Source organism: Lagenorhynchus albirostris, chromosome 2 (assembly GCF_949774975.1).
Source record: "Lagenorhynchus albirostris chromosome 2, mLagAlb1.1, whole genome shotgun sequence".
Lineage (NCBI taxonomy): Eukaryota > Metazoa > Chordata > Mammalia > Artiodactyla > Delphinidae > Lagenorhynchus > Lagenorhynchus albirostris.
This window is the reverse complement of record NC_083096.1, coordinates 105,429,578-105,451,616: the sequence shown is the minus strand read 5'-3', so window position 1 is coordinate 105,451,616 and position 22,039 is coordinate 105,429,578. Positions and strand designations below refer to the sequence as shown.

The 22,039-nt window shown below is 36.9% G+C and overlaps 1 protein-coding gene across 3 annotated transcripts in view; it reads left to right on the top strand.

Moving 5' to 3' along the window:
* The window catches only part of BTBD8 (BTB domain containing 8), a 92,692-nt gene that overhangs the window by 40,101 nt on the left and 30,552 nt on the right, over window positions 1–22,039 (top strand). For all 3 annotated transcript variants that reach the window (XM_060142480.1, XM_060142479.1, XM_060142478.1), the window contains 3 exons: window positions 9,480–9,569; window positions 17,599–17,679; window positions 19,028–19,124. In XM_060142480.1, the coding sequence (XP_059998463.1) occupies window positions 9,480–9,569; window positions 17,599–17,679; window positions 19,028–19,124 (268 nt within the window). The remainder of the gene's footprint in view (window positions 1–9,479; window positions 9,570–17,598; window positions 17,680–19,027; window positions 19,125–22,039) is intronic.

Genomic DNA, 22,039 nt, shown 5'->3' with positions numbered 1-22,039 from the left:
TGAGGGGCCCAGTCGAAGCCCTCAGGGAAGGGTGACAGCCTCTGGCCTCCGGCCTCCTGTGGCCACGGCCTCTTTGGGGTCTTCCTCCCGGCGTCAAGTCACTCTCACTTCTGCTTTGGTGGCTGCGCCTTTACCCTGAGCTTCTTCACGAGGCTAGCACTCCCGAGGCGACATATGAAAAGTGCGGGCCGCACTGAAGCACGAGAAACCTCTGTGGGTTTTTATAAATGGATATTGTCCTACATCTACCATTACAGTATCATACAGACATTTTCAACTAAAAATCCCCTTTGATCAGTCTCTTCAGGTTTTCCCCCTCCCCAACCCTCTGGCTTTTTTTTTTTTTTTTTTTACTATTTCCATAGTTTTGCCTTTTCTAGAATGTCATTTGAATAGAGTCATATAACATGTAGCCTTTTGGGACTGATTTCTTTCATTTAGCAATATGCATTTACTCTTCATTCATGTTTTTGTGTGACTTTATAGCTAATTCTTTTTTTTTTTTAATCACTGAGTAGTATTCAGTTGTAATGAATATACCATTTTTTATCTGTTCACCTATTGAAGGACATTATGGTTGCCTTAGTTTGGTGATTATGAATAAAGCTGCTGTAAACATTTGTGTACAAGTTTTTGTGTGGACATAAGTTTTCAGGTCTTACTGAAACTGTCTTTCAAAGTGGCTCTATCACTTGCATTTCCACTAGCAATGAGTGAGAGTTCTTTCTGGTCCTTATCCTCATCAGCAGTTGATACTGTTCTTATTATTTTTTGTTTTTTGGACTTTAGTCTTTCAGATAGGTATGTACTGGTATCTTATTGTTGTTTCACTTTTTATTTACCTAATGGCAAGTGATGTTGAAGATCTTTTCATATGCTTATTTGCCATCTGTATATTATTGAGAGTTTTTGGTTCAGATCTTTTTTTTATTGTCAAGTTAGGTTGTTTGTTGTCTTACTATTGAATTTTAAGAATTCTTTGGATATTTTGCATAGAAGTCCTTTATATGATATGTGCTTTGCAAATACTTTCTCCCAGTTGGTGCCTTGATTTTCATTCTCTTAACAGTGCCTTTTATAGAGCAAAATTTTTAAATTTTAATAGAATCCAGCTTATCAGTTTTTTCTTTTTTGGATCATATGTTTGATGTTATATCTAAATTCATCATCAAACCCAAGATCCTTTGTTTTCTTCTAGAAGTTTATGGTTTTATATTTATATCTATGATCCATTTTGAGGTAATTAGTTAATTTTTATGTGAGGTATAAGGTTTGTATCTACATTTATTTTTTTTACATGTGGATGTCCAGTTGCTCCAGGACCACTGTTAAGAAGATTATCCTTTCTCTACTGAATTGCCACTGTGCTTTTGTCAAAACTGAATTGATTGTATTTGTGTAGGTCTATTTCTGACCTCTCTATTCCATTGATCAATGAGTCTCTACTTTCACTAGTGCATACTGTTTTGAGTACTTTAACTGTATAGTAATTCTGGGAATCAGGTAGTGTGAATCATCCAACTCTGTTCTTCTTTTTCAATATTGTGTTGGCTATTTTAGGTTCTTTGCCTTTCCATATAAGTTTGAGAATCACTTTGTCAATATCTACAAAATAGCTTTCTGGGACTTAGATTGAAATTTCCTAAATTTTTTAAGTCATAAGAATTGCAAATGCTTTTCTGTATCTATTGTGATGATCACATGGCTTTTCTCCTTTATTTTATTATTTTTTTAATCCCATACTCCCAGCTTACCTCCCCCTCCTTTCCCCTTTGGTAACCATAAGTTTGTTTTCTATGTCTGTGAGTCTGTTTCTGTTTTGTAAATGAGTTCATTTGTACTCTTTTTAGATTCCACATATAAGTGGTCTCATATAATATTTGTCTTTGTCTGACTTACTTCACTGAGTATGATAATCTCTAGGTCCATCCATGTTGCTGCAAATGGCATTATTTCATTCTTTTTTTATGGCTGAGTAATATTCCAGTGTGTGTGTGTGTATAGATAACATGTCTTCTTTATCCGTTTATCTGTTGATGGACACTTAGGTTGCTTCCATGTCTTGGCTATTGTAAATAGTGCCACTATGAACATTGGGGTGCATGTATCTTTTTGAATTAGCACTTTTGTTTTCCAGACAGTTGCCTAGGAGTGAGATTGCTGGATCATATTTTTACTTTTTTTAAAGAACCTCCCTACTGTTTTCTGTAGTAGCTGCACCAATTTATATCCCCACCAACAGTGTAGAAGGGTTTTCTTTTCTCCACAACCTCTCTAGCATTTATTATTTGTAGACTTTTTGATGATAACCATTTCTGACAGGTGTGAGGTGATACCTCATTGTAGTTTTGATTTGCATTTCTCTGATAATTAGCAATGTTGAGCATCTTTTCATGCGCCTGTTGGCCTTCTGTATGTCTTCTTTGGAGAAATGTCTATTTAGGTATTCTGCCCTTTTTTTTGATTGGGTTGTTTGTTTTTTTGTTACTGAGTTGTATCAGCTGTTTATATATTTTGGAAATTAAACCCCTGTCAGTTGTATCATTTGCAAATATTTTTTCCCAGTCCATAGGTTGTCTTTTCATTTTGTTTATGGTTTTCTTTGCTGTGCAAAACTGATGTGTGATTAGGTCCCATTTGTTTATTTTTGCTTTTATTTCTTTTGCCTGGGGAGACTGACCAAAGAAAACATTGCTATGATTTATGTCAGAGAATGTTTTTCCTATATTCTCTTCTAGGAGTTTTATGGTGTCATGTCTTATATTTAAGTCTTTATGCCATTTTGAGTTTATTTTTATGTATGGTGTGAGGGAGTGTTCTATCTTCATTGATTTACATACAGATGTCCATCTTCCCCAACACCACTTGCTGAAGAGACTGTCTTTTCTCCATTCTTTATTCTTGCCTCCTTTGTCATAGATTAATTGACCATAGGTGTGGGTTTATTCCTGGGCTCTCTATTCTGTTCCATTGATCTATGTTTCTTTTTGTGCCAATACCATGCTGTTTTGATTACTGTAGTTTTGTAGTATTGTCTGAAGTCTGGAAGGGTTATGCCTCCAGCTTTGTTCTTTTTCCTCAGAATTGCTTTGGCAGTTCTGAGTCTTTTGTGGTTCCATATAAATTTTAGGATTATTTGTTCTAGTTTTGTGAAAAATGTCATGGGTAATTTGATAGGGATCACATTAAATCTGTAGACTGCTTTGGGTAATGTGGCCATTTTAACAATATTAATTTTTCCAATCCAAGAGCATGGATATATTTCCATTTCCTTCAATCCTCTTCAATTTCCTTTTTCAATGTTCTATAGTTCTCAGTGTATAAGACTTTCACCTTCTTGGTTAGGTTTAATCCTAGGGTTTTTGTTTTTTAGTGTGATTTTAAACAGGCTTTTTTTTTTTTTTTTTACTTTCCCATTCTGATATTTCATTGTTAGTGTAAAGAAATGCAGCAGATTTCTGTATATTAATCTTGTGTCCTGCTACCTTGCTGAATTCATTTATCAGTTCTAATAGTTTTTGTATGGAGTCTTTACAGTTTCTTATATAGAGTATCATTCATTTGCATATAATGAGAATTTTACCTCTTCCCTTTCTGATTTGGATACCTTTTATTTCTTTTTCTTGTCTGATTGCTGTGACTAGGGCTCCCAATACTATGTTGAATAGAATTGGGCATCGTTGTCTTGTTCCAGAATTTAGCAGGAAGGCTTTCAGCTTTTCACCCTTTAGTATTATTTTGCCTGTGGGTTTGTCATAAATGACTTTTATTATGTTGAGGTATGTTCCCTCTATACCCATTTTGGCAAGAGTTTTTTTTATCATGAATGGATGTTGAATTTTATCAGATGCTTTTTCTGCATCTATTGAGATAATCATGTGGTTTATGTCTTTTCTTTTGTTGATGTGGTGTATCACATTGATTGATTTGTGTATGTGGAACTATCCTTGTGACCCTGGAATGAATACAACTTGATCATGGTGTATGATCCTTTTTTTGTGTTGTTCCTTTATTTTGTTAATGTGCTAAATTATGTTGCTTGATTTTGAAACGTTAAAGCAATCCTGCATTCCTGGAATAATTTCAACTTGGTTGTGATGTTTTATATATTCTGTTTATTGCTGGATTCAGTTTGCTAATATTTTGTTTAAGATTTTTTTATGTATATTTATGAGATAGGTTGGCCTATAACTTTCCATTTTTTATAATGTCCTTGTCAGGTTGAGGTCTTAAATTTACGTTGACTTCATAAAATGAGTTGGGAGGCATTTCTTTTATTTTCTTTCTATTTTATTCATTTTTAATGTGTATGAGTAAGATTGATTTTATATGTTTTTAAAATATTTATTTGAATTCACTGAGGAAGTCATCTTGGCCTGTAATAAAAGGCCACTTTTCTTGTTTCATCTTTAGTTCTTCTAGGTCCTTGTTAACTGATTCTTGCAATTTGTCCATTCTATTGTCCATTCTATCTCCAAGATTTCGGATCAACCTTACTATCATTATTCTGAATTCTTTTTCAGGTAGACTGCCTATTTCCTCTTCATTTGTTAGGTCTGGTGGGTTTTTATCTTGCTCCTTCATCTGCTGTGTGTTTTTCTGTCTTTTCATTTTGCTTATCTTACTGTGTTTGGGGTCTCCTCTTTTTGCAGGCTGAAGGTTCGTAGTTCCTGTTGTTTTTGGTGTCTGTCCCCAGTGGCTAAGGTTGGTTCAGTGGGTTGTGTAAGCTTCCTGGTGGAGGGTACTAGTGCCTGTGTTCTGGTGTATGAGGCTGGATCTTGTCTTTCTGGTGGGCAGGTCCACGTCTGGTGGTGTGTTTTGGGGTGTCTGTAGACTTACTATGATTTTGGGCAGCCTCTCTGCTAATGGGTGGGGTTGTGTTCCTGTCTTGCTAGTTGTTTGGCATAGGATGTCCAGCACTGTAGCTTGCTGGTCGTTGAGTGAAGCTGGGTGCTGGCGTTGAGATGGAGATCTCTCGGAGATTTTTGCTGTTTGATATTATGTGCAGCTGGGAGGCCTCTTGTGGACCAGTGTCCTGAAGTTGGCTCTCCCACCTCAGAGGCACAGCACTGACTCCTGGCTGCAGCACCAAGAGCCTTTCATCCACAGGGCTCCTTAATTTGGGATGATTCGTTGTCTATTCAGGTATTCCACAGATGCAGGGTATATCAAGTTGATTGTGGAGCTTTAATCCGCTGCTTCTGAGGCTGCTGGGAGAGATTTCCCTTTCTCTTCTTTGTTCTGACAGTTCCCAGGGGCTCAGCTTTGGATTTGGCCCCGCCTGTGCGTGTAGGTCACCGGAGGGCGTCTGTTCTTTGCTCAGACAGGACGGGGTTAAAGGAGCCGCTGATTCGGAGGCTCTGGCTCACCCAGGCCGGGGGGTAGGGAGGGTCACGGAGTGCGGGGCGGGCCTGCAGCGGCAGAGGCCGGCGTGACGCTGCAGCCTGAGGGCGCCGTGCGCTCTCCCGGGGGAGCCGTCCCTGGATCCCGGGACCCTGGCAGTGGCGGGCTGCACAGGCTCCCCGGAAGGGCGTGTGGCTAGTGACCTGTGCTCGCACACAGGCCTCCTGACGGCGGCAGCAGCGGCCTCAGCGTCCCATGTCCGTCTCTGGGCTCCGCAATCTTAGCCGCGGCTCGCGCCCGTCCCTGGAGCCCTCTCAAGCAGCGCTCTTAATCCCCTCTCCTCGTGCCCCAGGAAACAAAGAGGGACGTAAAAGTCTCTTGCCTCTTCGGCAGGTCCAGACTTTTCCCCGGACTCTCTCCCGGCCAGCCGCGGTGCACTAACCTCAGTCCTCTCCCGGCGCGCCGACAAAAGCCGGAGCCTCAGCTCCCAGTCCCGCCCGCCCCGGCGGGCGAGCAGACAAGCCTCTCGGCTGGTGAGTGCCGGTCGGCCCGATCCTCTGCGCTGGAATCTGTCCGCTTTGCCCTCCGCACCCCTGTTGCTGTGTTCTCCTCCGCGGCTCCCAAGCTCCCCCACTCCGCCTCCCGAAGTCTCCACCCGCGAAGGGGCTTCCTAGTGTGTGGACACTTTTCCTCCTTGACAGCTCTCTCCCGCTGGTGCAGGACCCGTCCCTATCCTTTTGTCTCTGTTTAGTTTTTTCTTTTGCCCTAACCAGGTACGTGGGGGGTTCCTTGCCTTTTAGGAGGTCTGAGGTCTTCTGCCAGCGTTCAGTAGGTGCTCCGTAGGAGTTGTTCGGCCACTTTTCTTTATTAAGTTTTATTTTCATCCTTTTTTAAAGTTAAATTTATTGAATTAGAATTCATATACAATCAAATACACACATTTGAAAGTTCAATTTAGTGAGTTTTGACTAATGTATAAACCTGGGTAACTCCCACCACAATCAAGATACAGAGAAGTTTCATCACCTAAATCCCTTGTGCCCATTTACCATTAGTACCTTCCCTCTCTCTAGCCCCAGGCAAAAACTGAGTTTCACATGCTTATTTGTCATCTGTATTTCTTTAGTGAGTTTTCTGTTCATATTTTTTGCCCATTTTTTAATTGGGCTGTTTGTTTTCTTATTGCTGTATTTTCTAAATTATAGTTTATTTTACCTGTCCTAGAATTTCATATAAATGAACTCAGACATGTTATTGAGCTTGGTTTGCTCAGCATAATGTTTTTGGGCTTCATCCTTGGGTATTATGTATATCAGTGTTTCATTCAGTTTTTATTGCTGAGTAATACTGCATTGTATGCATACACCACAATTTATTTAACCATTCTCCTGTTGGACATATTTGTTGTTTTCAGTGTTTAGCTATTATTAATAAAGCTGGTATTAACATTTTTGTGCAAGTATTTGTGTGATTATATATTTTCATTTCTGTTGGGTAAATTCCTACGAGTAGAATTGCTCGGTCATATGTTAAGTGTATGTTAACTTTTTATGAAATTGAGAAACATTTCTCCAAAGAAGTTATACCATTTTACACTACCACCTACATGCTGTGAAGAGTTCCAGTTTTTCCATATTTTCCTCACCACTTAATGTTGTCGGTCTTTTAAATATTTGCCACTCTAGTAGGTGTGTAGTGGTATCACATTGTGGTTTTAATTTGCATTACCCTGATCACTAGCAATTTTGAGCATCATATTATGTGCTTATTGGCCATTTGCATATCTTATGACGTTTCTGTTCAAATCTTTTACCCATTTTTTTTAAAGCACTCGTAAAGGGAGTGATTTGTTACAAATTTTAATATACATTAACTATTGAGAAACAGACATGTACCTTTTTTCCCCCTTAAAATGAATCATGTACTGTTCTGACCATAGCTTTTTCTAATTTTAATCTAATGCTCAAAACTTGATGTGATGTTATTCTTTATAACGAGCCATAAACATGAGTTTTGTAGTAAAACTATTTAAATCAATTTGGCTCTTATCTGATAATTTTTTGTGTGAGTGTGCCCATTTTTTAGTAGGATTGCTTATGTTCTTATACTGAGTTGTATAGTTCTTTATATATTATGGATTCAGTTGTTTGGCAGATATACGTTCTGCAAATATTTTTTCCCAACATTTTGCTCATCGTTCCATTTTCTTAAAAGTGGCTTTAAAAGGACTGAAGTTTTAAATTTTGTTAAAATTTAATTTTTTATGTTTTTTTTTGAAAAATTGGTTCATGCTTTTTGGTTCCCAAGAAATCTTTGCCTACTCAGAGTTGCAAAGATTTTCACCTGTGTTTTTTCTAGCGATATTATAGTATTAGCTTTTATGTTTAGGTTTTGATCCATTTTGAGTTAATTTTTGTGTTATGGTGTGAGGTTAACTGTCAACATTCATTTTTTCCCCTCCAAACCTCCAGTTCCAGTACCACTAAAAAAGCTTGATCAAGACTGCATTGAATCTAGAAATTAATTTAGGCAGAATGGACATGTTAACAGTTTTGGGTCTTCAAATCCATGAGCACAGTTTAGCTCTCTCTTAGGTCTTTGTAAATTATCTCAGCAATGTTTTATAGCTTTTAATGTAGAGGTCTTGTACTTTTTTGTTATATTTGTTCCTGTGTATTTGACCTTGTTTGCTAATAGTGTAAATGAAATTCTTTTCCTTCATTTATAGCTATTCATTATTATGCCTGATTATCTTTGGATATTTTATTGAAAATTTATAGAAATAATTTAATAGTCTGGATGATGTAATTTTAATGAAGACAAGATTTCCTTTTGCTTCTGGAAAGCATTTAGGCTAGGTGGAGATCACTTTAATCCAGTCAGGAATTGAGCTCATTAAAAGCTGGACTTCAGTTCTAATAAGGGCTTGTCTATTTCCTGTTCATTCTTCTTCCTAAGGTGTAGACCTTTCAGAGTCCAACTGGAATCCTGGGGCATCCACCAAAGTCTCTCCTCATTGCTGGATCCCAAATTCCAATTTGTGTGCCTCCAAGCCTGTGAAGATTGTCAGAAGCTATGTTTAGCTTCTTAGCCTCTCAACCATTGCTTTTGCTTTCATATTTGGCAGTTGCCTCAATGGAAAAAGTAACCTAAAATATACTTGGATCACTTCAAATCATGATTTCTTTCTTTCTTTAAAAAAAAAAAGAATAATACATATATATATGTTTTATATATATATATATATATATATATATATATATTTCCAAGCTATTCAGCAGGAGGGTTGGTCTGTGACAACCTAGTAAGCCATTGCCAGAAGTGTCTTTCTCTTATTCCTCTCCCCCTCTACTTTTCCCTCCCAACCTCCACTAGAATATTCACATTTTCTCTATATCTCATTTACTGTTATATTCCCTAGAATAGTGCCTAGCACAGAATAGAAGTCATTAGGTATTTGTTGAGTGAAAGAATGGATGAATTAGCATTCTATCTGGGAAGATAGAATGGACATTCAAAAGAAAATATTTTTACTGTCATTTTCTCAAACTTAAGAGATAGCTAAGTAGCTATTCTTGAGCATAATTATGGTGAGTTTTGAACTGGAGCTCAGGACCTTTAGAGTTCTAGTCTCTTACTAATGTTTCCTCAACATGTTACATGACATCGTTTGGTCTTTATTTCTCCATTTGTAAATGATTTATTACTCTCTTACTCATGGAAATTGTTACTAAAATTTAAGAGCTTTCAAGAGAAAAAATTAAGTGGGAGTTCCCTGGTAGCCTAGTGGTTAGGATTCTGGGCTTTCACTGCTGTGACCCAGATTGAGTCCCAGGTCAGGGAACTGAGATCCCTCAAGTGCATGGCGCAGCCAAAAAAAAAAAAAAAGAGAGAGAGAGAAAAAAAAATAAAAAGATGAAAAGGACATTGGAATTAATGTTTTAATCAAGGAATCAAAATTCTTTGGTATAAGTATAGGCTTATAATTTGTATTATTAAAATCTACCAGTGAATACAGTTAAGACGGATAGATTGTTATCATGTTTTAAGAGGTAAAGATGAAGAGTTTCATAAAGAATAACATTTTGCATTGTGCATAAATGTTTGCCTGTGTTTTTTCCCCCTCTTCCCTTTAGAGCCATTTTAAGTGCAAGATCTAGTTATTTTGCTGCGATGCTGAGTGGCTGTTGGGCTGAAAGCTCCCGAGAGTACATTACTCTTCAAGGGTAAGCAGAATTTTTACAAGGCAGCTTGACTGCAAATGATTATAAATAATGCTTTTAATACAAAGCACTTTTCATGAATCTGATTTCCCTGTATGTTCAATGAAATGTTTCTCATGTGGTACAATTCAGCAAAGTACACTTTCTGAAAATGAGAGGTAGTTGGGAACATTTAGTAATAGAGATAGTGTGTTAGTCTTCTCAGACTACCATAACAAGATACCACAAACTGGGTGGTTTAAACAGCAAAGATTTGTTTTCTCACAGTTCTGCAAGATCAAAATGCCAGCAAGGTTGGTGTCTGGTGAGAGCTCTTACCTTGGGTCCTTGGGTTGTAGATAGGCACTTTTCCACTGTGTGCTCCAGTGATGTTCTTTTTAAGTGCATGGGGCTGGGGGGCAGGGAGGTAAAAGGAAGGTGGAAGGAGAGAGCTCACTCTCTGGTGTTCTTCTTATAAGGACACTAATCCTATCACATCAGGGCAGGGCCCCACCCTTATTACCTTATTTAACCTTAATTATTTCCTTAGAAGCCCCATCTCCATATAGGTACACAGGAGTTAGGGCTTCAATATATGAATTTGAGTGGGTGGGAGAACACAGATATTCAGTCTGTAATAGGTAGTTTCTTAAAGAATAATTTGGATAGGTGTGGATTTCACTGACCTATGATAGTGCAATGGTGAATCTACACAGTTGGTGGCAGTTTAAACTGCTGAGACAGTTATTAAGAGATGAACTACTTCCTTAAATGGTGAAATGGAATATTTTTTGGTCACAGATGATCACTGTGAGAATCTGGAGGGTACAATATGGGAGAGGGCTTTGTCAGTAGGAAAACTGCCTGGGCGTTCTGAGGGAGCCTGTCAGCCCTGCATCATTCACACTGCTGATGTTTCCTCGACTGGGTCAACCTTGGCTAGAGGGTTGGGTGTGGAATGGTGGTCGTGGTGATTCCATAACAGTGGATGCAAGGAAAGTATTGATAAATTCTCACTATTTTTTACACTGGCCTATAATCTTGAGCCTTCTAGGTTACAGCTGTCTGGTTTCCTTACTAACTAAAATTGATCCCCAAATGCCTCTCATTTTTAATTTCTCAGTCTATAAAATATGGAAAATTGAAACATTTGTAAGAATATGTTATGTGTTTTTATTTATTTTTTCATATTTCATTCATTTAATAGAAATGAAACACATATGCAGAAGAACCTAAACCTCCTTTCTTTCTTACCAGGGTTTTAGAGAGTTGTGTTTTAATTATATTACCTATCACAGTTTCGATACACATATCACAATCTGGCAATCACCAGGTAGTTTCTGATTATGGAAGATTTTGTACACCAAGCAAAGAGTTTATTAGCCTATGGGTAAAAGGAATGTGTAGTTGAATCAGTTGGTGAAACCTTATCATTCACTGTTGAAAAACAACCTGAAAGATATATATATCCTACCAAGAAGGCCTCTTCCTTTATGGCGAATTTAAAATATCTGCTGAATATAGGAAGAGGGATAATGCTAGCAGAGGCCAGAATTTCTCTAAGTGTGTCAATCCTAGGGATAATCACTCTAGTGTAATTTTGGAAACGTGTCCAGGGACTATGTTTCAGATGTTTTAGATATCATTTTTTAAAACTGTCAATCTTCTCTCATTAGAACTGAATTAAATAAAAATTTAAATGAAGAGATAACCTAGTTTGACTCAGAATGCAACTTTTTTGGCATTTATTAAAAATCATGTGATTCTATGTAGTGAGATAAAGGTCAAAAGAAGTGTATGATTATTGGACCTTACTTGACAGCAGGGGAAAGTAATTTACAGAGAACACTTGTCTGATTTCGTAGAAGAAATCTTAGTTGCTTATATGTTTAGTGACAGTTTTTACTATCTGATACCTATTAACATATACCTTTGTTCCTCTCTCCAAATAGATTCTGTCCTCAGCAGTGATAATACCTTACAATAACATCATATATTTTCTAGGATTCTTCCACACTTATGGTGCCCTTTAATTTTTAGAATCAGTCTTTGAGAGAGAGGGTATATTCACATATTACAGATGAGTAAAAACAAGATCAGATAAATTAAATGTCTTCCAGGGGTTACTTGGTAAATAAGTGCTTATGCTGAATATAAGTTACACGTTTGTTGATTCTTAATTCAAAGTCCATTCCACAACAGTCACTGAAGAAATTAAAAGTTTCACATTGGCGTGTGTTCTTGAGCTATCTCAGACTGATCTTCTCCACTGTTTAAATCAGTGATTTTCCCATAGGACCCTTAAGTTCCTGGTAGGTATGTTAGGGAATACATGGCATGGGATTGGGATATGAGGGGAAGGCCATTTGGGAAGAGGCACATCTTCAACCAGAGCTGCTCTACTTTTATTTATTCTATATTGCTCAAAATGACCTCTGAGTTTAGCTATAGGAACAAAGGCAATCTTTAATCAGCACTCACGAGTGATCCGATTAAACATTCAAAACACACAGGCTTTTAAAGGAGAAGTCTATTTATTAAGAGGTCAATAGATAAGAAAGAAGTAGTGGCATAACTATTGGTCTCTACTCACCACCTATAATTTTCCTTCTTTCATTATAGTGGAGGTAATGGATAAAAATCTCCTCTTATAATATGGCTTGACTGCTACTGACCAACTTTAGTGGTTCAAGGGAAAGCCAAGTAGAAGTAGCCAAATTTGTTTTAAACTGTCATTACAAATAAGTAGGCTGTACGTTGTAGCAGTGCCAGCAATGATCAGGCTCACTCCTCTTACAGTATTTTCCCTTCACTTCTGTTGTAAGCAAGACTCTACTCCTTACTGGATCATCTTACCCAGAGCTGCTATTTCAGCAGTGGAGACTTACTCCTAATCAGCTTATTCACTTCTAATGCTAGCACGTTGGAAATGAGGATACATTTCTTTTTGACTCTTTTATTTTGCTTGATGTAACAAGGTTTTCTAATGCTAAAATGAAAAGAGAATTTCCTGACAGATTCTGGGTTTTATCTACATCCTTTATTATTATTATCATCACACAATCTGTTTTGCTTTCCCCTCCTGTATCATATATCAAATTGACTGTCTCAAATTACCACCTAAAATGTTATTAGCATCATGGTGTATAAAGCTGTAGGAAGGCTAAAGGGGATTTAGGGATTTTACTTTTTTTAAAAAAAAAATCACATCTTTTAGGAATTTTTATATTATAACAAAGTAATCTACAAAATAAAATCTCTTTTCACATTAACTTACATGGTAATCCTGGGTAGATGTTTCCATGGATTGTGTGGTATAGTAGAAAGATCATGGACTTTGGTCCTTCCTTATAGGAAGTCCTACATCCAGTCCTAAAGTGTTACATGACTTTAGGGACATTGCTTACCTTCCTTAAGTTTCCTGAGGTTGTTGAAAGAAAAAAACCTGGCATAGTGCTTGGTACATAGTATGTAGTGCTCATTAATATTTGTCTTTTTCTTCTTTCCCTAAATTATATTGTTCTCATTTTCTAGAGAGAAAAGCCTTCAAGTGAGGGCCATTTACAGTACCAGGACAGCAATGCCTGCTGTGCTTGGTCAGCAACCGCTTTTGGAACTGTGCCACTGTTGCATATCTGTAGGATGTTTTCTGCAGTAGATTAGAATTGAAATCCTGTCTGAAATCCTTACAGAAAAGAACCGAATGTTTTTAATGAGTTGGTAGTTCAACGATGTAATGCACATGATATTTTTAAGATGGACAGCCTTCAATAAATTATAGTAGGAATAGTAGGGTCCTATTATCCTTGATAATAATTATCCTATTATCCTATTATCCATGTCCCAGAGTTGGAGGGGGAAGGATATAGTTGGAAGGAAGTTCTCCTGGTGGAGGAAGGGGGAAATTTTCCACATCCTATACTGGAAATTGAACCGCAGCCAATAGTTCTGTAAAGAAACCCCACATGTTTCCATTTTATATAAAAAGAGGTCTTTCACTGGTGGCTTGAGACTTTAGAGCATAAATTTGGATTTTCTTGTCTCCCTTGGGAGATTCCTGGGCTTGCTGTGAACCTTCAGGATGATCTTTTCAAATATGTCAGATAATATTTCTTTTCTGACTAAAATTCTTCAATGCCTTCTCATCACAATCAGAATTAAACCCAAATCTTTACCATAATCTATAAGAACCTGTATGATCTGGCCCATAGGCTTTTCCCAAACTACCCCACCTAAAGTAGCTACAGCCTAACTCTCTAGTTATTCTCTTCTATGTTATTCTGTTGTATTGTCTTCACTTTTCACTATTAAAATTATCTTCTTTGTATATTTGTTGACATATTTATTGGCCATGTCCTCTCTCTAGAACGCAAGCTTCTTGTATCCTCAAGGTCTAAAATAGGGCCTATCATTCAATAAATATTGACTGTATATGAACAAATGAATGAGTGAATGAGACCCTACATTACCTTAGCCCACATATATAGGAGCCTGAAACTTTAGGAAGCACATATAAAGCACAGACGTTTAAACTGGGCACATGTTGTATCTGATCCTAGAGCTCTGTCCTCTCATAGGCTTTTCTTTTTTCTAATTCTGGGTATATGTTATATTTTCATCTCCTACAGGATTTTATTCTGATTACATTTAAATGGGAATAGTGCTTTAAATCTTTCCATTTAAACTGTGGGCTATTGCAGTAATTTGTTGGGGGTTTTTTTTTCCAGGTCAGTTGATCATGTCTTTATAAACACTTTTAGTAAAAATACAGATGACTTACAATAATGAGAATGCAGTTTAGTAAAACATCTGTCAAGACAGCAGGAAAACAGTTTCTTGCTGTTTTTATAGCTATCATATATATTGATACATAAGCTCAAATGTCTAGCTTTTGCTATTTATTTTAATAAAACTCCTTTTATTGTTACTTAGTCATTATTATCCTTTGCTTAAATATGTCAAGTCTTAGAAGAAACTATTCTTTCAACAGAAATGGTCAGTCCTCATTAATACTGATAAGAATGGCTCTCGAAATTTTGAGGAAAAGTGCATGGAATCTAATAATTATGCTACTGTTTTAGGCTACAAACTATAGATGATACGGCATAATCATTCTGAGATCAAATCTTGTTGTATCAACGTATATAAATGAGAATATTTAGAGATTTGACTTTTTTCTAAGTATTAAAGATGTGGAGTTTTGAATCAGCAGAAACCAGTAGGGGGCAGTAAATATTTATTAAGTAAATTGAAAAATATTTATGTTTTCAACTCAGTATTCCTTCTGAAGGTTTGGGAGATGCTTATAACTACCCTAATAAGCCATTCATTAAATATTCATTAAACATTTATTGAGCATATATTATTTAAGGCCATAAAATCAAAGCAGACACCTTTCTGAGTCCTACCCTGAGGACTCCATTTCTTTTCTTCTTGCCTTCCTCCTTTTGTTACTTTAGCAGACATTAGATACCATGCTTAACAAACTGTGAAGGTCTTATCAGCACTGTGCCCACCCTGCTTCCACTGCGGAGCTCCAGTATTATGTGGGGAAAGGAAATTCTTCTCAACCTGGGGATATTGAATCAATGCTGACATTCTGCTGCTACTAGAGATGCAAGGGTAAATAAGACACAAATCCTGCCCTCACAGAACTCAGTTTAGAAGGAGAAACAAATACATAAACAAAGATATTACAAGTCAGTTTAATAAATGTGATAAGGGAAGTGTGTGGTGTGTGTGTGTGTGTGTGTGTGTGTGTGTGTGTGTGTGTGTGTGTGTGTGTGTGTGTGTGTGTGTGTGTGTGTGTGTGTGTGTGTGTGTGTGTGTGTGTGTGTGTGTGTGTGTGTTATACTGCTTAAGACCCCAGGCTTTGGAGTCTGGATTTAAATTTGAAAATTCCAAAATTCCAGTGCTATCTGCCTGGATTTAAGATCCAGTACATCACTAGTCATTTGACCTTGGGCAATTTACTTTTTTTTTTTTCCAGCACCTGCCCCCATGGGCAAGTTACTTAATTTCAGTTGTTTCATCTGTAAGATGAGACTAATAACAATATCTACCATTGAGTTGTTATGATGATTAAATGAGCTAATGGCATTCAAAATGCTTATTAGCTCATGACTGAATCATAATAAATGCTCAACTGATGTTAGTTATTATTTATGTTTAACATTCAGTGATTTCTTTTTTTTCCCCCTTGTGAGCATTAAGGAAACAATCAGAGGTAAAGAGCCCCATGTCTTGTGTCTAAAAGATGAAATAAGTAGAGAGGGAGAGAATTTTAAGCAGAGTGAACAGTATCTGCTAAGGCATGGATGTATAAAGAATTATAAGTAGTTCAGGTATAAGAAACAGCAGTTTACTTATCTTGGAACAGCTGCTAGAGAGACAGAACTAGAAATCAGATGATAAAGAACATTGTACACCAAGCTAAAGAATGTCGACTTGTTTCCTAGGTGCTCTGGAGAATTGTTGAAGGGTTTTTAAAGTCAGGGGCTATATCAGATTTACATTTTAGCAAAGTCACTCTAATAACAAGGTGGGAAATGGGATGCAAGGAGATAATTTCAGGCAAGAAGCCCACACGAGAGGATACATTATCATAGTACAGAGGAGAGAAACTGAGAGGCTAAACCAGGGCAATGAAAGGGGAAATTAGACAGCAGAGGCTGAATTCAAGAAAATTTTGAAGGTATAAAATGACAGAATATAATGAGGGAGAGAATTGAGATGAACCTCCAGCTCTGACTTAGGCATTTAGGTTATTGTTCAGTCTTCTTTTTGTTATTCCTGTTTGGTTCATAGCACTGTTGCAGGACTTCTTGCATCTTGTCCCACCTTCTATTCCTCGGTACCAAGGCGAGTGAATTATCCAACAACCATTGGGCATTGGTCAGGACGAACTCTAGATGAGAGGTAATTTGATTTCTTTTCTCCTTTCTTCTGTGCTGAACCCGTGAAAAGAGGTGATGGGGAAGAGGGGCATCTGCTTTCCATCTTTGCTATCTGTTGGAATTTTGAGGGGGCCCCAATAAATAGTATACTTTCTTCCTGCTCAAAATGAGACAAAAGACTCAGCAGATGAAGTTAGAAAACATTTCGTTGATTTTTGATAAAAACTGTTAAAGCAGTAAAATGTGCTTTAACGCAAGAGCCAAAGTTGATTTGCTAGCTATGTCTACTCTAAGACAGCCCACCTGAGAGAAAGTCTGAATCTGGACAGCGGATGCACTTCTTCCCCGTCACCTCTTACCACTGGTTCAGCAGAGAAGAAAGGAGAAAAGGAATCAAATTACCTCTCATCTCAAGTTCCACTTGATCAACAGCCAGTGGTTGCTGTCTACCAACCAGATAATTAACCTCCCTTGATACAGAGGAATAGAGGGTGGGACAAGATGCAAGAAGTCCTGTAACAGTGCTGTGAACGAAATAAGAAAAACAGAAAGAAGACCGAATTTGGGGTGTTGGGAGAGGAAGTCATGAATTTAGAGTTTGAGATCTAGTAGTCAGTGGGACATAAAGATTATCACTTCAGACTACTTCTTAAGTCATGTCTTTACTTTTAAATCTGTAAAATGAGGATGTTGGCAGAGCTAGAGCCACTGGATGGGTATTACAAATTAAGAAATCTATACAGCATAACAAGACTCTTTCTAGTGAGTAGAGTTGTCCATCCCAGGCTTTAAGCAAGACCAGAGGCCATTTGTCAAAGATGCTGAGAAGGATTTCTTAATGAGCCAGAGGTTGAACTATGACCTCTAAAGCCCTTTCTAACTTTGTCTATCATGGAAGATGCCCCAAAAATAATCAGGTATTTTATAATATACTAATAACATTTTATAGCATATAAAAACCCATAGCTGCAGTTATGCTTCATTTTTAAATTAATGGCATACCTCATGGATGTTATTCAAAGAATATATTCTTCAGATGAAAATGAGATTAGAACTTTATCTTGGCTAAAAGTTTATGGGAAAATAAAATGTATCATTGCTATCAGTTAAATCTTAATTATTTCTGGATTTGAGTATAGTTTTCTTTTATTTTTCAGGATAAGCCATGTAGAAATGAATGTTTTGATACATTTTATATATGGAGGAACTTTGGACTTTCCAGACAAAGCTAATGTTGGGTATGTATGATTTTTTAATGATTTTAAATATAAAAGTATTAATATTTTGTGGCTTCTGCTTTGTTGAGCTTTGTTTAAAAGTGTCAATGGAGTAGAAGCTTCAATTTTATTGTCTATTTTGCCTATCTTGTGTGTATTTTGGGAATATCTAAAAATAGTAAGTCACCTTATTTAGAAGAAAAGATGATCTAGCAACTCACAGTAATAAGATTAAGAAAAGTCTATTACACTTAAATTGTGTTAGAAAAACTTAAGATTTGTTTTGGAAAACAGACGACAGGTTTTTATAAAATTAATTGAACTTTTATCAAATTTGGAATAATTTTTTTACTACTTTATTTTTTAATTTTAGGATGTCAAAAGAAAAGGAAAAAAACCCTAAAATTAATCTGAGAATTTAGGCATCCTAATGATTAACAGGAATTCCCTGGCAGTCCAGTGGTTAAGGTTCCACGCTTCCACTGCAGGGGGAGCGGGTCCGATCCCTGGTCAGGGAGCTAAGATCCTGCATGCCGGGTGATGTGGCCAAAAAAAAAAGAAAAAGTAGTATGATTCTTTAGTACTCTATGGTGAAATGCCGTCTAAGCTGCTGAAATCCTACTGGAGAGTGAAATCTATCTTGCTCTTCTAATCTTCTGAATGTTCTCTCCTTTTATTGCTATTCTAACATCAGACAAATGAAGGCTACTCGTTTACTTTTAAATATTCATTAGTTCCTTTAGTTATAAACTGAATAAATGTGATTTGGGGGAGAAGGTATCATGAGTCAAAGGGATTAAGTACTGAAGTTTTGCCCCTGGAAACCTATAAGAAATTTTATCATGGTATCAAGGCTTGTAGGTTTCCTAAGTACCTAAAGTATGTGTGGGTACTCAGAAATACTTGCCAGTTGAAAGAAGCAACAGAAACCCTCTGAATCATTGGATGCCATCTCCAATCTTATGGTCATTTGTAGGCATTTTCAATATGATAAGCATCAATTAGTTGCCCTCCCGCTAAATTTTTATTATTCGTATTTGTTGTGAAGAGTTGTAACTTTTACAGCCTTTGAAGCAGTTTCCTGGGCTTTGTTGCATATGACTGAGAATATGAGGGGAGTTTGATTGAAACATCTCCAAATTTACTTCATGTTATTCCCCACAAATCAAATCAAGTTACAGGGCTTTCAACTTTTGACCTATGTCCTTTTTATAATCTATAAAGAGTATCTATTATGTAGGGTATAAAGTTAGAATTAAAATAATTAAGATTATTCTTTTTTCTAAACTATATATTATCAAAAAATTATTGTGTATTATGCCTTGGTTTTTAAATTGAAGAATTAACAGTGCATCTATTCTTATTTTAGGCACATACTCAATATGGCTGATATGTATGGACTAGAAGGATTAAAAGAAGTAGCAATCTATATTTTAAGAAGAGATTACTGTAATTTCTTTCAAAAGGTAATTATTCAGTCTTAGAAATCTTTTACCTAGTGCTTAAAGTCACCCATTATTACCTACTAGCTTTTGCTGTACGCGGGCCTCTCACTGTTGCGGCCTCTCCCGTTGTGGAACACAGGGTCTGGACGCACAGGCTCAGCGGCCATGGCTCATGGGCACAGCCACTCCGCGGCATGTGGGATCTTCCCGGACTGGGTCACGAACCCGTGTCCCCTGCATCGGCAGGAGGACTCTCAACCACTGCGCCACCAGGGAAGCCCTTAAAAGAATTTTTTACATCAATAGTCCCCTCTTATTGGCTACTTGAGCCAACAATATGCATTGTAATTATGTAATTTTAATCACATTTAAATTTAGATTTTTGTGTTGGAATGGACTTTTCCTATCTGTCTATAAGTTGTAGCTGAGGAATCCCCCCATGTGCTAAAACAGAGTCATGAACTGGGTCTACCACTCCTACCAACCCTTCAAGGTTCACTGAGAAACAGTTAAACTCCTTAGCTACCTTTAATCAACCATTCATTCCAGCCTCTATAAGTAAGGGAGCTAGAAGAAGGAGCACAGTCTTGGTGTCCTCAGCATTGCAGAAAGTGAAGAATCCTGGTGAAAGACTTTTCCTTCTCTTTCATCTTTCCCCATCTTCCCAGCCAAGCGAAAGTTAAGAGCCTGTTCCAAATAAAGATTAAAGATAGGGGTATCTGCAGTGAGGAGATAATGTCTTCTCAGCCCCGAGATGGACATCTATCATATCTGTATAACCAACCCACTCTGGAACTTCCATCAAAGAAGAAAAGAAAGTACTGAGAGATTTCTTGGAAGAGCCTGGAATATGTCTCAGGAACCAGTGAGAATATACTTGAATATGGAGATTTCTTAAGGGAGGAGGAGGCTTGCTGGAGAAGCCAGTACTAGCCTGGTGACTAGAGGCAATAGTTATTGTCATAGATAGAAAAAAATAATGGAGAGTCCATTCCACACCCCAATTATACATGGTATGCAGGGAAGGAAAGGGACCTTAGTGGTTCATTGAAGATTAGAAGAGACTGATACAGGGTCAAATGACAGTGTCCCACGTAAGGAGGCATCAAGCATCATGAACCCTAGAAGAACCTTTACCACTGAGAGGTTAGGGTGAAGTTCAGTCTGTCTCTTAACAAGCCACCACATTAGCAAAGGCCACCAACATCTGGATTAGAGTAGTCAAGGACATCTTCCTATTACCATGTTCATCACTGGTTAGTTACATAAGGTGGCCATAGCCATCCATAACCCTCTTCCACAGGAGTTAGACCCACAAAACGGAGGAGTAAGAGACCATGTTCTACTCTCCATTCCAGATCTCCCCAACTAAAAGTATAGTCAGTGATGGAGAGTGAAAGATTTAAATCAAGTATGAGATAGGTGTTTAAATAGTACTATACCGAATTTCAATACCAAAAGTAACCAGAAGGTACTGGAATTTGCCTATGATCATTAAAGTATGGGAAAAGAGGGAATTTGACACAGCGTGGTTGATAGCGCTAATTGGGGAAAGAAAGTTTTGTTAGTATCTGCTTTAAACTGAGACTCCTCAATAAACCAATTGCATGAAACATTTAAAAAATAATCTCTTTTATGTATTGTCTTTGGACCATTGCCTCTACTTTTTAGTATGTTCATGAGTATACACAGGTTACATGCAGCTTCTTATATTTTATTTTCAATAATTCACTTAATTTTAAAAATACAAAAGGCATATTTGTTGCCATTTAAACAACAGAAGATGAAATGCTTTTAAATTATCAATATGGCATTTTGTTGAAAATTATTTTACTTTATTTTAATGAAGTCTGTACTACTGTGCTAACAGATATTTGAGAGCAGTTTTTGTTCTTATTGACCTGATCTTTAAATTGTTTGCTTTACATATTTTAACAATATATATTTTGATAAATATATTTTTGAATGTATAATTTTTAACTTCTAGATCTCAATTATGCAGTTCCTTGGCAGTGACTTAAATATAGTAAATCTATAATAGCACATGCCACAGTAATATATGATGGGATATAATATGGTTGTTAATGGGCCCCAGAACTCTTGGCAAGCTAGCTTCAGTCATTTCATTAACTTTACAATCTTGCCTTTTTTAAAAGTAAATTTTAGAACTTCATTTATAGGATTATACTGGGTTTTACATTATGTTTTTTGCCACTGATTTAAAAATATATCTTAGGTTATAATTTAAATATATGTCATCCCAGATTTTACAAGCAGGTTTTGAAGATGACTAAAGATCAAGTCATCCTATTACAAAAACACTTAGGAAATAAGCATTTCCATATAAATAAAATTCTTAGAAAGCTAGTTATCCCTTTAAGCCAGGGGTCAGTAAACTTTTTCTATAAAAGGCTAGATAGTTAATGTTCTAGGCTTTGTGAGCCATACAGTCTCCATCACAACTACTCAGCTTTGCTGTTATAGACCAAAAACAGCTATGGACAATATGTAAATGGAACAGCATGGCAGTGTTCCAATAAAACTTTATTCACAAAAATAGTGGTGGGCTAGTTTTGGCCCACAAACTGGTTTGCTAGCCTTTGCCTTTAAGCAGCAAATTATTTTGCATTTTAATATTTTGTATGGAAATTATTCTTAAGTTATACATCAAGTAGTGGATTTTGTGTTGTGGAGGGCTGGTTATTCCTAAATAAAATTAGATTGCTAGACTTCTTAACTCTTGTGCTTACTTTTATAATTTTTTATGCTTCTGGATGCTTTTAGGTTGTCAATTATGTCTATACCAGTAGTCTCTTCCCTCATACTACTTTTATCTTATCTGAAGTGGGTCAGAAAACCAAATTATTTAACTTAGTAGAATTATTGTATAATTTATATAGTGATAGCCATTTCTGATTTTAGGACAATTTAGAGTA